The sequence below is a fragment of the Rhynchophorus ferrugineus genome, unplaced genomic scaffold, assembly GCF_030347505.1.
Source record: "Rhynchophorus ferrugineus isolate W39M unplaced genomic scaffold, kcgeb_rfMv2 rfM2, whole genome shotgun sequence".
NCBI classification, from domain to species: Eukaryota; Metazoa; Arthropoda; class Insecta; order Coleoptera; family Curculionidae; genus Rhynchophorus; species Rhynchophorus ferrugineus.
This window is the reverse complement of record NW_027472581.1, coordinates 51385553-51402924: the sequence shown is the minus strand read 5'-3', so window position 1 is coordinate 51402924 and position 17372 is coordinate 51385553. Positions and strand designations below refer to the sequence as shown.

The following is a 17372-nucleotide window of genomic DNA, read 5'->3' as shown; positions in this document are numbered from 1 at the left end:
TTCTTTATCCCCATCTTGTATTTTTTGCATTAAAATCAGCTCCAATTATAAATTTTTCTCCCAGGTTGCTTAGGACATTTAAATAATTTTCCTTTTTTTGATTGTATCTTGAAGGACAATAAATTGCGGCTATTGTAACCTTGTATCTGCTTGATTTAATAGTTACTACTGTTACCTGATTTTCTGCTGTACTGAGCCCGGGTTCTTGATGGTGGGAAATGTTCCTTTTTATTATTATTGCACTTTCTCCTCTTGCGGTGTTAGCTGGATGTATGGTATGATATAATGTATATCATCTAAATTTTATAACGGATTCTTTTGTTAAATGGGTTTATGATATTGCCAAATATCTATTTTTTGCATATCTAGGATTACTATTATCTAGGGTAGCGTGATGTTGCTGGATTCCATTGGCATTCCAAATTGCTATTCGGATATCTTTATTTGCCATTTCGGGTTTTTGGGGCCACAGGCCTAAAATTTTTCATTTCTAGTTTTTCAATCCTTTCGGAAAAATATTCACTTTTTCTTGTTTTCTGTCCAGCTTTCCAATTAGTTTAAGTAGCAATTCTTTGAAGGTTGCTTCATCTTCCTTTGTCTCTTTGGTTATTTTGACTGATATTTTGGGTATAAGTCATTTCACCATCAACGTTGTTATATTTTTTCGGTGGTTTCATTTCACTCATTGTTTCTTGATGTTTAGCTTGAGCTACTCTATTTCTCCTCTCTTATACGGGTTGTTGTCCTTTGGGTTTTCTACACTCTGTGGTGATATGTTTACCTGAACATTTTACACATTTAGGTTCTCCTCTGCAGAATTTCTGTGTGTACCCATGCAATTGGCATCTTTTGCATTGCAGTATTTTTCACTTTTAGCTGTTGATGGAAGCCCTCTTGCTATAACTTTGATGACTCTGGTTTGCTTGTCTTCATAAGAGTGCCATTGCAGTTTAAGCAACTCTAAACAATCTATTATTTTTGTGAATATTGTACGGCATTCGGCGTTCAGTTTTATTTATCCATTGTTTAATACCGTTGCTTTGAATACTATATAGTTGGACCTAAGTGTTTCGTAAAGCAAGTCAAAGTCGGTAACATTACTTACGATAATTGAGGGCGGGCTGGGCATTCTAATTTCTTCATTATTTTGTGTTATTTTTATTTGTTGTGGTGAAGGTCCTGGGGAATTATTTGCTTTTCTTTTTTATTTTTAACCGTTATCCACTTCGTTACCTACTTCTTTCTGCAATGCTTCTTCATCTGTTTCATATGTAACAATTGGACTGCTTTTGTTGGCTTGGTGGTTTATTGTTTTGTCCTTGCCCTCAGAGCTTTGTTTATTTAGTTGTAGCTGGAGGGCATTTATTTCTTTTTGCATTTTGGTTAATGTAATTTCAAGACTCTCCCGCGCCAACTTTTCGTTCATCCACGCATTGTAGAGTTCCTGTTTGTCCTGGGTTTTAGTTGTGTTCTCTAGATTCAAAAATGCAATATGTTATACGCCTGATGTCGATATTTCCATTTTATCTGTTTTTTGTGCAGTGTTCTTCTCGACATTTTTTTATGTATTATTGAAATAATACTGTTATTTATATGTTTCAAATTATCCTACGCTACATTTGTGGTCCAGATGTTGAGTTTTCGACCCTTAATGTTTTATGGCATTTTACATTTGTTTTTTACTGTTCTGACTATTTTTCCGATCGCACTTTCACTCTGTCGCCAGTCTTTAAAATGTTATTGATAGACTTTTTTTTAACGCCGCATTTGTGACACATATGTTGCACTTTTGTTTCGTTTCACTGACCGTCTCTCCGAACACGTCCTTACTCTATAAATTAACTTTAAAAATTAAGTTGGGTTTCAATTTGAATACTATTGGCCAATAAATGTGACGTCATAGTGTAGTTGCGTTAATTGACGGACTAATCAAAACAAAATATTTTCTCCTATTCTATAGACCAATTTGAATTAGTCAATCAAATGTCGCGTTTTCAGCACCCCCAATGATTGAACCAGCCAAAACATTTGCCCAAAGCTTACTATAGCAGTTGCACTCTTCTGGTACTATATACTCGTAACTCGGTCTTGTATTTACCTCTTGCTCAGGTCAGAAAAGTGCAATACTTAGTTTGATTTTAAGTCGTTCTATTGCGGATATTTTTATTTTATTATAAATAGAACATAGCAAAACATCACACAAAGAGAGGCCATATCATGGATGTGGTTAAGATTTATTTATGCTTTGTACGAGTATATAATTCATAATATAATTTGCATTATTGCAGATGCTCGTATCTTGGGATATATACATTACCATTAAATTTTAGAAATGAGCAATAATATATAATTTTTAACCTCATAAATATTAAAATATAATAATTGGGTTTCTAATTAAATATTAAGGATTAAAAATTTAGGGTAAACTGATGGCTCGGTGAATGGAGGTAAAGCGAAATGAAACAGTGGTATTTACATTATGTGACCATTATTTATTGTAAGAAACATAAAAATGTGTAAAATACAAAATATATAAAACGGATGGCAGCGGTGTTACCTGGAAACGAGGCTTGGGCAGTCGATGGTGGCACGTCTAAACCAAACGATGATCGGTAACTGAATGAATGGAAATACCCTTCAATAGCATCCTAGATAAACGTCTCGGAGTTGCTAGCTATTCGTTATCGGACTCTAGTTGGCGCTGCTGGCACCCCGCCCGTGTTCAACATCTGGGATTATATTTCTGGGTATTTTGTAGACCGTTATTCCACTATGTAAAATTCTACATGCCTCAAGGTCGCTACAATACTCCCGTGCCAGAATTTTACATACAATTATTATTAAAGTAAATAAAAATACAAAAATGTGTGAAAAAAAAATCAAATACAAAATACTGATATACCAAACAAAATGTGCTGCATGAAAAGGGCTTTGAAACATATGATAAATCGAAACGGTTGTGGTTGGTACGATTGCGATCTGGTACGGCTATTAATATCTTCCGGCCTACAGATACCGTTGCTTCATCTCGCTTTGGCACTTGAATGTGGTACATCGACGACGTTGAAAACAAGCTATTTTTCGGACAGGACTCCCGTAATCGACGCTGTGGAAGGATAGATTATTCGATGACGTGGTAGCTTATTTTCTTCGACGACGAGACGTTGGCCATTCTGGTACCTCGGCGAAGACATGACGACTCTACGGTGACTGCAATCGGTACCTAGCTTCTGGAGCTGTTCTGTGACTAATCCGTAGTCACATACGTTACGGTAATTTAGAAAAAAAAACGACGGTATCCGACCGAAGCTGCCCAAAGCCTTTCAAATCAAAATGTCTGCCATTATGACGGAGACGGCGAGCGAAGGAAGACATTATGATTTAAACATAGCGCCGAAAGAAATCTTTAGCCGAGACGCTGATGATTAAACAATGATGTAAAAATCTCTCAAAACAAATGTAAATATAGGAAAATCAGTTTATTTATCTTTTAAAAAATTAAAATAAAGTATAGCCGTATTGGAATATTCTTATAAAATAGGGTACATGCCATAAGTGGCAATATTGCACTCATTATTTCTATTTCTGATCAATTTGAAATATCCCCCTTCTCCCCATTCTTTCCCCCAAGAGTTTTTTATTAGCCAATAGTCCCTTCCAGCTTCGTTTCCGTAGCCAACGACCAGTATTCCGTGATTTACGTAACCGGAGGTGTCGCAGTCGTCATCCCTGAAAACTCCACCAGCATAAAATTGAAGATTTGACGCGTCCATTGCCCCAGATATAGGGCCGATGTTCGACACTGCTTGTTTCAGAGACTCTTCGTTTGGTGGAATTGTATAATAATCTAGAGGTTCATAAAATATATATTAATAATTGTATTCCATTTACCTATTTCAGTACTTTGAAATACTTAGTGTAGTGGCGAATCAAATAAATTTAATATTTTTAATAATAGTCAGTAATGTTTTGAAGAATATTAACAGTGCAGTTTAGTGTATTAGATGTCTTATATCTAATATATAATAATATTTATAAATATTATTATTATAAATATAAGTTTAATATATATAAATATAGTAATAAAAAATAGTTTTATAATTTTCTGCACCTTTTTCTCAGCATTTCGAATCTGTGTACCAAGTCATGCTGCATCAATCTGAATGGTAATCAGACGCTTTGCCTGGTGAGTACGCTGGATGCGGCTCAATCTCCAATCCAAGCAACAATGAATCTTTCACAACTCCTGCAACGTATGACCGTGTTGTTTAAATTACACCAGTAGATTTTTGCAGTAACAATTTCATTCGGTATTAGCTACTCATAATACATCACATATTACTGATCTCACAGCAAGAATTTTTGGCCATTAATATTTCGCTTAGGTGTCGACGAAGATGGCTCTTCCGGGCTAATAAATGAGTTTTTGTGCTTGGGATAGTTGTAATAGATCCACTTTTCATGGTCCGTCAGAATACACTCTTCTTTTTTACCGTATAAACAATGAAACCGAGATGTTGAAACGGTTTGAAATGGTATTTTTTAGTCAATTCGTGTAGTAGCCTTATTTTGGATCTTTCAGATCGCCGGTAAACGTCTGGGGACAGTTCATCTGCTACGCTGTCTGTCTTTTTTGGTGGTTTCAGCTAAGTTTTCGGCCAATAAGACTTTCAATTCATTGTCCTCAAATATTTTTGGTCCCCCAAGTATTTTTATTTTGATTAACATTAAAATCACTAATCATTTATCATTTTTAAAACTTTGAAAGCAAAACCGATAATTAGAATATGATGAAATAAATTACTCGAACTCATAATAAATTACTTTGAATGAAACAATAAATGTTATGAATATTGAAAGTGCAATTTTGAGCGTTTTATTAATATCGTCTGTATAGTCAGTCTATAACTCTATAATACTAATACTAAGTCGAAAACTGTTGTTTTATGTTAGGAAATATAAAAAAACCGAATTTAAGATTTCTCTACACCGATAATTCACAGCAACTAATAAAAACATGTAATTTGCGAAAGTTGTTCAACAAGATATTAGAAAATCCAAGAAGATGTGGTCGTATAATGTATTATTTCTAGTAAATATGATTCACTAAATAAATATCAGAGTTCATCACATGATTTTCTTTTTATTATCAATTGAAGTAATATCGTTTTGTTTATTTTTTATAATTATTATTACGAAATATTTTTCAAAGTGGTTGTATATCCACAATGGATGAATGTCTCGAAATTTCAGAGGATGTGGCTACTTTCAATGTGACGCTTATTTATAATATATAGTTGTAATAGATGTTCATGGACGCTTATTCGGCGCACATAAATCGTACTTCTAAGATGATTTAAAAAATTAATAGACGCTTAGAATAGTGCATAGGGCTAAAACAGAATATTGTTAAGAAATAGAAAGAAGAATAGTTGAAAATAATACCTAAAATATTGTTTTCTTTTTGTAACGGTTTTTTGAATCATTCTCTTATTACGTGTTCGAAATGCTCAATTATATCATATTGCTCGATATTTGAAAATTTTTGTAAATAACTTCTTTACGAGCCGTGAAGTCGATTGGTGCAAAAGAGAAATAACCATGTTTGACTATTGAGAAGAGAAGGTAGATCGTGGAAATTTCAAGCTGTTTTCTAGTCTATTTGTGGATATTGCTGATTGTCACTTATACGTTTTCCGTAGTCCTAGGCAGATATTTGACTTCTGATATAAATGAAAATTTCCAAAAACTGTCTTTTTTAATTGTTGGGACTGATGAGCACACAGTAGTGGAAATAGGTTCCAACAATTGACAATAGTTCTGCGGTAAAAATTTGCTTGTGGATTAGTTTAAAATGTTTATATCTGTCTAAATCTGGCCAAAGGCCTGTGAGATGTCAGAGAAGAGAGAGACAAGACGGAGCAATATTTTTTTCTTAAAACGGCTTTTCAATAATCACTCTTACTTTTTTCATAATTGGTTTAACTACTATTAGTTCCTCAAAAAAATTGTATATGATAGTTATCGGAGACATACGCCCGACTTGTTCAACCAGTTTGTCGAGCTTTTTTTTTAATCTTGAAACACACTTCAGTCTCAAACAGGAATTAAATATATGATGATTACAATACGATGATTACTTTTCGTGGTAGTTTGTTCAATAATCCAGGTGAAACCTAATCAATTCCAAGATTTTTTTAGGATTGAGGGTGATGTCAACTTGCGTAGAAAGAAAGAAGAAAATAGAAACCAGCTTTATAGTTATTTTGAGATGATCAACTGGTGCTGCATCCACTGCGGATTGTATATAGTTCGGTTGAAATACATTAGTTAAATATTGCGCGAATAATTTAGCTTTTACGTTATTGAGTCTAATCTGGTAATTTTTTTTTGTTCTGGCTTAAAACCAGGCGGTGGAATGCATGTAGCATACCTGATCGCGGAGATTAGCCCTGGAGTGACAAGTTGGACCGGGTTATATGGGAGTGTCTTTGGACTTACTAATACACTAAACCGAAATATCTTCATTGTCAACACCTGTGGGTCGCTACTGATACTACATTAAATTTGGGGATATGGCACCCGCTACAGTACAGCCGTTATTGCAACTTATTACAAAATTACAAAATTATTGCAACGATAAATCAGGTCTTTTAGCCTGGAAAATGGAGGTTAGCGGTGAGGAGGTGCTAAGTTCCCAGTATGTCGGCCATCTCGCGAACAAGCGCGCTTTCAGAAGAACTTAACAAACAAAACAAAAGAAGTAGCTAATGTCTACCGTAGAGCAGTACGGACCGAATTAACATCTTGTAAAATAGGTATTTGAAGGAGATGGGAAGTCTGCTAGAAGGGCAGATCAGAGAAGATAGCAAATAGACACTTTTCTGGATTGCTTTCTGGATTTGGGAATGCCAACCGAACCCTCGGTCGAAGTGTAGACCTAGATATGTGACGTTATCCATCCGTGGGATTGTTGTAGTGTCGATCTTAAGTTGCGAGGCACGCATTACGTAACGCTTCTTATAAAGGATGATGGCCTTGGTTTTCAGGGGGTTGATTTGCAACTTCTAGAATTTGAACCACTTGACCGCATAATCGAGCTGTTTCTGTAAATGTTCTTGAATGGTAACCTCGAGCCTGGAGGCCGCGAAGAGAGCAATGTCGTCAGCGTAAAATGTGACGTCAATGTGCTTTTTTCTCAGTAGGTCTGAAATAAAGGTATTAAATAAAGCTGGGCCGGCGGATAACCTCGAGGTACGCCAGCGTCGATTTGTTTTCGACTGGAAAGTGTTTTTCTGACCTTGGCCCGGAAAGATCTGTCCGATAGATAGAACTTGATGAGAGCGGTTAGGTCTTCTGAATCCGGTCTTCGATTATTTTTAATAGGCCGTAATCATATTGTTAAAAGGCTTTCAATAGACCCAACGGCCATTGATAATCTTCATAAACATCTTCCCGACAATTGATAGACTTTACTATATGTATAGGAACAATTATTACTTTCTTCCATGTTGATGCTACTCCCGTTCATCACCATAGCTGTATCAACAACAATGTTCCCCACCGCCCTTGATAAGTTATATCGTCAATTGGTCGATTTCAGTAGTTTTATTTCAGTAGACATTTTGATGGTTTTATTTTCATTTGCATTTTGTCCATTGTTGGCTCGTCATCAGGAAACAAAGTGTCTGGAATGTCAATTATTGGCTGTTCCAAGTAGCTGGTACAATATGCGATTTTTACGTTTCGATACAACTTCCAAATAGTGACACACCATTTCAATGGTCTTCTTTTTCTAGTTTTAGTTTTTGGTTTAGATCTCTTAGTAGCTTATAAAAGACACTTTAGTTTTATATCGATTGTATTCGCCAACACGTTACACACAATATTCCTTCATTTTGTATAATTTTGCCGTTAATGTCAGGTAATACGAAATTGTTAATTGTTAACAATAGTGTTATTCTAATAATCTTACCTTTAATGGATACTTGATAGGAATTACTCAGAAGTTGACATTCTTGTTGTTGTCCACGGTAGGGATAAATATTTTCAGAGGTCACCCAATGATTTTTGAGATAGTCATATGCATTGGACATCCATCCTCCTGAACAAGCTCTGTTTGTTTGGTCTACAGCACAATCCATTAAGTTTTGTTCACTAAGTGACACTAAATGGCCTGTTTTTAAAAAGAACTGACTCTCCAATGAACCTATCTGGAATTAAAGTTATAGAATTAACGCAAAATTATGATGAATTTTCTAAAATGTATTACATATATTGTTTTATATTTCTTACGTAATTAAATAGTAATAAGAATAAGTTCCCAACGCATCGTTTTTCCGAAGTGAAACTCAAATTGTCGAGTGCTATCAATCGATGGAAGATAGAAAATGGTAGTGTCATTGATTTGGTAGTTTATAGTGTAATGTTTCTAAACAATGGAACAATATTCCATTTAACACTATTGGAATTAATTCCAATACTATTTAATTTGCCACTCACGTGTTTCCGGAATTGCTGATAAGTACAGTGTGGAATATAATGTGGTTAGAAATACGCTATCAATGGCTGATAAATACAGTAAGTTGTCTGTGATAAAATATAACAATACCGTACAAATATTGGAACTATAAATTCATTCGGTATGTTTTATTGTGGTCAAATATGCCTTTATTTGTTATATCAGAACAGAATGAATGAACATTAATGAATAAATTTAAAGCATCGTACATCATTTTTTCCACCGTTCAGAACCAATGTTACAAATTATTTCGTCTTAAGGAGAAAAGTGAGCTGCCAAGTGGTACAGCATGGCTTAAAAAACCAGTAATCGTACCAAATCATCTCAAACGAAATTTTCCAAGTAATATTTCACTAGTTTTGCTAAAGCATAACTTTTCTTATGTTTTCACTCGTATTTTAGCTGTTTTTTTTTTCGTAATGCATTCCGAAATAAATCAGTTGCATACAACAATATTTTGTTCCAACAGGACACACAGCATGACATTTCAACCATGAGAGTTTGTTTTGTGTGCTGATCTTAACGTGGACATGATGAGTCTAATTAATCAGTTACTACTTTGTGCAAAACCACTTTATAACATCTCGCTATTAGAGGTTGCCTTGTTTGCGATTTATTCCTACGGATTTCAATCACTAATAACTGCTTGTTACGTAATTGTCAATGATTTTGCACGCCTAACCGGATCTTTATGGACCAAAGTCTCTATGTATTTGCCTTTAGAATTGTTTGGATGTACAGAACGAGGCTTCTCTTCAACATAATAATTACTATTCTTGATACGTCGAAACTATTCCCTATATGATTGGTTATTCAGTTGGAGTATTGTTACTATGAACTTTTTAATTTTTTTTAACAGATAAACAGAACAGAGGAATCTTCCGGAAACCACCGAAATTAGCTGTTATGTGACCATGCCCATAATAGTTAAAGCCATCTTTTGAAAACGCATGAAACTATTTCGTACAGCCATTAATAAAGTTCAAAATATCATTCTATACCATATTTAATTATCATCATAATAAAATATAAAAAGCAGAAGCATTTACTGGCCATCTAGAAAACCCGTCCAACCAAACGAATGTGATATTGAGTATAATTTGCCTGACATAGAATTTGAATATTTTAGAGTCACGCCGAAAGAAGTATCCAAAGTTGACACTAATCAAAGGAAGACTATTATTTAACAACAGGACAACTGTTTGCAAAAACTACCAGGAAAGGGAATAATAAAACTCACCAATTTTATCAATGCAAAATTTTGACCAAAAGATGTCTTAGCCGCTTAGAAGATGGCTTATCATCTCAAAATCTGGGAAATCATCAAATGAAATAAAAACCTATAGACCTAACTCACTGCTACCAAAAATATCTAAGATACATGAAAAAGATATCATATTGAAAATAATAAAACCGATTATATATTTATGAAATATTGTAGGTGCACCCAAGTACTGCAGAACTGATTACTTACACCAAGACCTTCATATACCGATTGTCACTCAGGAAATTAAGAGATTCGTGAGTAGAAATGAGAAGAGATTATAATATAAATATCGAAGTATTACAACTCTTAGAAAACACTAGAACAAGACACAGGCTAAAAAGAATCAAGTCTCTTGTGTATCTTGTGCAGTGTATTGTAGTGACGTGCATTTAATAGAAACACAGCAATGTTAATACATAAACATTATTACACCAAAGACTAAGCTAGGGCCGATGGGTCCTCGTAGATATATACCTAGATTTAAGTTAATGTAAAGATAAATTTTAGGTTAGTCGGCAACGACTAGTAACAATGCAATAAATTACTATTAAAAAATCAGTATAAAGTTCTAGAAATAATATTAAATGCGCTCTGGTTCTCGGTGTCTGTTGATAATTGGTTAATGTAATGAGGCTTCATGTTTCCTTACATAAAATAACAGTTTTTATTTAGTAATATTGAGATATTCGGTGCATGTCTAAGAGTTAATTAAGGAACACTCAAAATTACATTTTCGTCATTAACTGTTTTTATTAAGATTTGAAGAAAGCTGCTGCCGAAGCACATCCAACCTTTCAATACTCCATAAGAGTTGATGGCTATGTTGCACCGTTTGCCGGTTTTTGTTTCATTGTTTTAAAAGTAGGGTCAATGACAAAGAACGTTCTCGAGAAATTCAAAGTCAATGTATTAATGACGAAGTATTCATGACCGGTAAATCTTGCTGTCTTAAGTGTGAGTGTGTGTGTAGTGCTGTTTAACCAACATAGTGTTAAATATATGACTTGTCTCGATACAAGAGCCAGCATAGAAAAGAAGAAGAAGAGTTACTAGAGGGCGCTCTGACTTGTATCGTGTGGGTATAAATTACCGGGGAAAAAAATTAAGTTTCTCTTTTGTTCCAAGGCCATAAGTGGTGTATTAATTCCGTCCCATCCCGAATCGTCAGTGATTCGTAATAGGTTATGGGCCCAGAATTCTCGGTGTAAATGAGAAGTAGTAGGGTAACGACGGAGAGTGCAGGGGAATTAGGAAAAGTTTTTAGTTCTGTATAGTATATATCTATATATACACGAAGGAAAAGTATAGTGAAGCACCACGAAAGAAGTGTCACAAACTAATCATAACTAGCGTGGTATCGTATATATAATTATATACTATCAAATACAAGATTAAGAAAATGGCGGCAGGTTATGTTACAATACGTATTCTAGAAGCTAATAACTTCAACAACTGGGAATTTAGAATACAAACAATATTAAGAAGGGAAAACTGCATTGATGCCGTACTAAAAAGTAAACCGAGTACAAAAGCTACCACATCGGAGATGGAGAAGTGGATCAAAGAGGATTGTAAGGCAAAATCCATAATAGTGCAAGGAGTTTCAGACAAACATTTAAATATAATAAAAGATTGCACAAATGCAAAGGACCAAATGGAAGCGCTGAGAGAGTATTCGTTCGAACAAGTTCACTAACTAAACTGTCTCTATGGAGAGAACTTATTAAACTAAAGACAAATGTAAATGAGAAACTGGAAGACCACTATTTAACATTTGATACAATCATTAGAGACTTGAAAGAAAGTGGATCTGAGTTAAATGAAAACGACAAAGTGTGCCACTTACTGTTGTCTCTACCAAGTATGTATGATACTGTAGTTACAGCATTAGAAACCGTGGAGAATGTAAAACTAGACTTTGTGAAGGCACGCTTATTAGATGAAGAGCTTAAATTAAAAGCAAACGAGAGAAACACTGAAGAAACAGGATTAAAAGCAGGTACCAGGAAGTGCCATTTATGTGGTAGTGAAGATCACATACGACGGAATTGTCCGAAAAGATATCAAAAAGAGTACAACTTTCGTGGAAGAGGATACTCAAGAAGAGGCAGAGGCCAACACTATCAAAAGCCTACAACAGGCAGAGCAAATACTGTAGAAGAAGTACAGCTGTATTTAGCACATCTGATCAACGAGGCGACTAACAAAATATCATTTGTATTGGATTCAGGAGCAAGTAATCATTTTGTGGAAGGTTCATTAGAAAAACACATGATTAAGGTAACGCCATTGCCAAACGACGTGTTAGTACACTTGGCCAATGGGCAAATCTTAAGAACCAATAAATCTGGAGTGCTGAAGGTGAAATTCCAAGGCAAACTGTATCAATAGAAGCGTTAATAGTGCCCAATTTAAAATACAACTTACTATCAGCATCTAAAATGACGTCAAAAGATATAAAATTATAATTGAAAACGAGAAAACAACCATAATTGGAAGAGATTTCTCTCTTAAATGTGAAAAGGAAAATGGATTATATACACTGAAAACAGATCTTGTGGAAAATGAAAATGAAGTATGCAACATCATAGAAGATGTGTGGCACAGACGATTAGGACATGCAGGTAACAAACTAGACCCAAGAGCAGGAAAAGCCGTGATGGTGGGCTATACAGGAGGAGGACACAGATTGTGGCTACCTGATAAACAAAGAGTCATGAAGTCGCGAGACGCAAGGTTTGATGAAAGTATATTATATAAGACGTGCATAGAAAATTCCAAAGAAGAATCTGTGAGTAAACCGACGCAAGAAGCTTTGCAAGAGGAAGAAAATGAGAATTTGAGTGATGATGAAGAAAGCATTAAAGAGCAGACAACAGACAGTCATGATGAACCCGATGAAAAAGAACCTATCTTGCATAAATTGGAGGAAACTAATTCAGAAAGAAAAATTTCGAGACCAAGGAAATTAGACGACTATGAGGTATATGTCGCCTATTGTCTCCTTATGTCAACAGAAAAGACACCAATAGCTGAAGCTTTATCCGAAGATGAAGAAGAAAGCCCTAAGCAAAATTATTTAAGATATGATAAAGACGAGCAGCACTTAGACAGTTCTGGGTTATATTAAAAAGATTCTGAGTTGGAAATGGAATGACAATGATTGTGATAGTAATGGAAATGACAAACATATTAGGATTTGATAATGATGATTCTGGGCTAGATGACAAGAAGAATGAAACAAAGGGAACTGTGAAGAATGTTAAAAGAAAAGAAGAAACAAAAGTGAACACCCATTAATAATTGATTTGGAATATAGAGATATAGATAGAAGAACAGAAGAAAGCTGATAAAGCAGAATAATGTTAGTGAATGATTTGAGTTGAAGGTAATAAGTGAAGGTGATAAAGTTAGAAAACTGGAGAAAACAAAAATTGAGTACAATATTAAAAGCAGAAAATGGAAATAGTAGTGACCAATTAGTTATGATACCTCAGTGATACCAGAAGACCATGGGCTAATGTAAGGGAGAAGTGGACTTGAAGGAACAAGTTAAGAAGACTGCGGTGGTGACCAATTTGTTAAGATACCTCAGTGATGCCAGAAGACCATGGACTAATGTAAAGCGGAAGTGGACTTGAAGGAGCAAGTTATGAAGACTGGTATGGTAATCAACTAGGAAGTTTTAATGGATTCATACTATTTGATAAAAGCATCCCGGAGGCATGGAAGAAACTCATTTGAAGAGAAATACATGTGTATGTTGGGCATTCCAAGAACAAACTATAAAATCGATATTAAACTGGACAGTGTTGTGGCGACTATTTCTATGATTGTTCAAAGAGAGAACTGTGTTTAAGTAGAAAACTGACTGTTACGTTTGTTTATCACATAATTGTGTAGATTCATTTGGTTAAATTATTAATTAAAGTTAAAATTCTCGCAATGTAGAAATAAAATAGTTCTAAGTTTGAACAAATTTGTATGTAGAATGTAATAGTTTTGTTCTAGCAATTTAAATGTACTTTTGTAATGTTTGTTTACAATCTTAATTAGGTTAAGTTATATAATACATTTAAATTGAAGGGGAGTGTTAAATATATGACTTGTCTCGATACAAGAGCCAGCATAGAAAAGAGGAAGAAGAGTTAGTAGAGGGCGCTCTGACTTGTATCGTGTGGGTATAAATTACCGGGGATAAAAATAAAGTTTCTCTTTTGTTCCAAGGCCATAAGGGGTGTATTAATTCCGTCCCGTCCCGAATCGTCAATGATTCGTAATACATAGTTCTTTCGTTCAATTGTAAAAAATGATGAGAAACATTTTAATTTATATATATATATATATATATTTGTTTTTTTTTTCAATAAATGTCTTAGCTTATATAGTTTTTATAATTTAGCAAATAATGAAAGCATATGCAACCAGCTCAACTCAGGGATGAAATATCGACTTTAGATTAGTAAGGTAGGTAGCTTTGATGTTAATGGTTTAAAGGCCAGAAAATCCATCTGTTTTCAAAAAATTGTAAGCGTTAGTGAATATTCCAAAATAAAAGTATAAATACCCTATTAATAAGTTAGGAATTAATTAATCGAAGATTGAATCATTTTTGCATAACATAATCCAAAACGAAAGTGGCTACCGCTACTTAGGTACTAAATCTACCTTAGCAAACTGAATTAAATTTGAAAATTCAAAACATCAGTATAACAATAAACACCGATTAACAAGGTCTGATCCGCTACAAGTTGCTATAATCGAAAAGTATTCCATTCTATCAATTTAATAATAGGCGACGGACTGTTGCCGAAAAGATCAGGGTATAAGACGCAAAGTCACTTACTAATTGACATACTATTTTTTAGACTTTTCATCCAAATAATATGTTTTAATAAATTAGAATTAAGCATCCAACTTAGCAACATTAAGTGAAGTAAAGTTAGTGGAAATATAGCGATTAAATAAAATAATATAGTGAAATATTAAGACAAAGAACGTTTTAATTTTTCTTATTTTCCGTTTCTATTCTCTGAGTACACCTTAAATTTTTGTCATATTTTAATTATTTTATAGAAGCATTTTTAATTGTAGCGCAAGAGCATTACAACGCTTGATTATCAACATGTTGCAACAATATATGATGGGGCATGGTCGTAAATTTATATTTGTGATTGTTTAAAATTTGTGAATGTTCTAGACAAGAGTGTAAAATCCGACAAGGAAAATGATCCTGGCAGTCACGCCAGTAACCAGGCTGGGTAAGACCGGACGTCTTCTGGGATGATTTCTAAATTTGGTCACTCGCCAGTCGGTAGGCTTAATGCTGAGGACCGTGGTTCGGAGCCCACGTTAAACTTTAGGCTCAATCCAGATAAACTCATGGTTGGTAAAAGGAGACTTTAATATATATATATATATATATATATATATATATATATATATATATATATATATATATATATAAACAATATATGATATTACATTTCGAAAGGGATTTTCTTGAACTTGACACAGTTTATATTGTGCGACTGCTATGTCACAGTCATGGAAGCGAATTTCGACAGTCTTCTCGATTTTTATTTTAATTATACAGTAGGTGCAATAGATTTAGATTGAATATTAAATAATGCATTATCCAAGACAATAAAAAAATTAATATTTAATATTATATTATATAGTTATATATATTATTTAATAATGTAGTTATACTTACTGCACTGAAGCTCCAACAAGAACCGCAAGATTTTTGGTTTTTTACTTCGGTCACTGCACCTCTTTGTCGCCAATCTATTTCCGGTAATGCTTGTCTCTTTTGTCTGGCGGATCTTTTATTTCTGTATGAGTGACCACTTGGTGTATTTAATTTTAAAATATTCTTTACAAACTCATTTTTGGTCAGGTCCGAAAATTGATTGATACCGATGTGATAGTGAATTAGACCGTTAAAGTATTTCTGATTATGCATCACTATTTTTTTAATATTCTCGGTAAATATATCAAATCTAAGTTTCTCTTCAAGATCATTGTACATTTTGCCATTTTCTCTCTTAAATAAAGATTATTAATTTGATAACGTAAATTGATCTAAATAATTACCTTAAATTTCATCCATTGCTGTGCTATAGTTATAGGGTTCAAGTCCAAATTTATTGGATTAGGTGGAAACAATTGAGTATATACTGAACTATTGTTCAATACAGCAAACAACATAACTGCCCGTATTACAGTTCGTGCCATAACTAAAAAATGTTACTTGTCAACAAATAGTGTTAAATATATGCAGATTATTAATAAGTTATGTATTCATATTTATACCGGAATTACGCTTCCAATCCGTTATATCAACTATTATTAAATATTTTTTCGATTATTAATTTGTATGTGTCATGGAAATCCCCTAGAAATTATCGAGCAGATTCAATGCCAATCATCAATAAAAGAATAACGATTTTTATTGTAATCTATTATGTAAAAATTAGAAAAACCTCAATTTAAATTGCTAGTGCTATAAATTTAAACATAGTATTGTGAAATAGTTTAAATGAATTGTACCATTAGGTAAAGTTTAAAACCACTCTATTTTGATCAAATATGCATTTTAGTTAAGTTAATGATAGGCAACTAAATATTCACATAGCAATTAATTTTGTTTCTAAAATGTTATTTCATTATTAAGTGATATTATATCGCACAATATTGTATTAATAATACAGCTCTGGTAATTTAAAATTTTTAAAAAAATGATGCACCTATAATATAAATTTTCACATAGCCTCCATTTATAATGAAAATTAATTCTATAGTCAAACAAATACACCTATCAGTAATTATCTAACGTCTATATTGAGAAATGCACGTTTTTTAAGTATGTGTTATTGGCTATTTACCATAAGAATAGTAGGTACCTAAATATCAAAGAGAATAAGAAAAAGATTGCATAACTTGTTAATAATATAATAATAACGTTATAAAATATAATTGATTTTACAGTATAGTACATCTAATGCATATTTATTGAAGTACTTAAACTACAATTAATTAAACAGACACAACAGTTTGTAGGTTAGAGTTGTTTTATAATGTTTACATATGACAATGGTGTTGACCAGTACCAACACAAGTTGAATCTTATAGAACGATTTGGTTAAATGTTCCGAAGCATCAGACTTCATTATGTCTCTTTTTAACTATAGTAATGCTAATTGGTAAAATGAGAAAGAAAAATGCTCCGAATTTAATAAAGATCTTAAGTTTTCATAAGAGTTCCAACCTTCGTAGGGTGAAGACATATTTTCAATACGGTCCAAGCTATAAAAAGATACCTTTCTTTAAAAAAAACCAGTATTTTATTACGGTTATTTAATTGAGTGTTAAAAACGCACAACAGATGCGGCTATCCGTCTCTCGGTGGACCTAAAGTGTAGTAAATACGTGTTTACGTGACCAGACAAAAGGACTGCATCTCATTTTTATTAGTGTTTTAAAATTGTTTCATCTTATTTTACAACAGTCCTTTTGAAATTCATTTATAGTATTTTTGGTAAAAAACTAGTGCTAAAATAACGTAAGTGAAAAATGAAG

At 33.5% G+C, this 17372-nt stretch overlaps 1 protein-coding gene across 2 annotated transcripts; it reads right to left on the bottom strand.

Annotated features, from left to right (window-relative positions):
- Positions 1 to 2471: 2471 nt before the first annotated feature.
- Positions 2472 to 16779, bottom strand: LOC143191167 (digestive cysteine proteinase 2). 2 transcript variants are annotated; one of them, XM_076395977.1, is made up of 5 exons: positions 16679 to 16779; positions 15888 to 16030; positions 15505 to 15837; positions 7976 to 8213; positions 2472 to 3847 (listed from the first exon to the last, which is right to left on the bottom strand). In XM_076395977.1, exons 2-5 carry the CDS (start codon positions 16026 to 16028, stop codon positions 3531 to 3533), a joined length of 1029 nt encoding a protein of 342 aa, XP_076252092.1. In that variant the 5' UTR covers positions 16029 to 16030; positions 16679 to 16779; the 3' UTR covers positions 2472 to 3530. The 2 variants fall into 2 exon arrangements, with proteins under 2 accessions (XP_076252092.1, XP_076252091.1); XM_076395976.1 differs by lacking the exon at positions 16679 to 16779 and having other exon boundaries at positions 15888 to 16084.
- Between the last annotated feature and the right edge of the window lie 593 nt (positions 16780 to 17372).

Coding starts and splice junctions, on each gene's coding strand:
- LOC143191167 (XM_076395977.1), bottom strand. CDS start 16,028: ATGGCACGAACTGTAATACGGGCAGTTATGTTGTTTGCTGTATTGAAC. Junction 8,214..15,504: donor CTTGTTGGAGCTTCAGTGCA/GTAAGTATAACT, acceptor CTTTAATTCCAG/ATAGGTTCATTGGAGAGTCA. Junction 3,848..7,975: donor CTATCAAGTATCCATTAAAG/GTAAGATTATTA, acceptor ATGAACCTCTAG/ATTATTATACAATTCCACCA.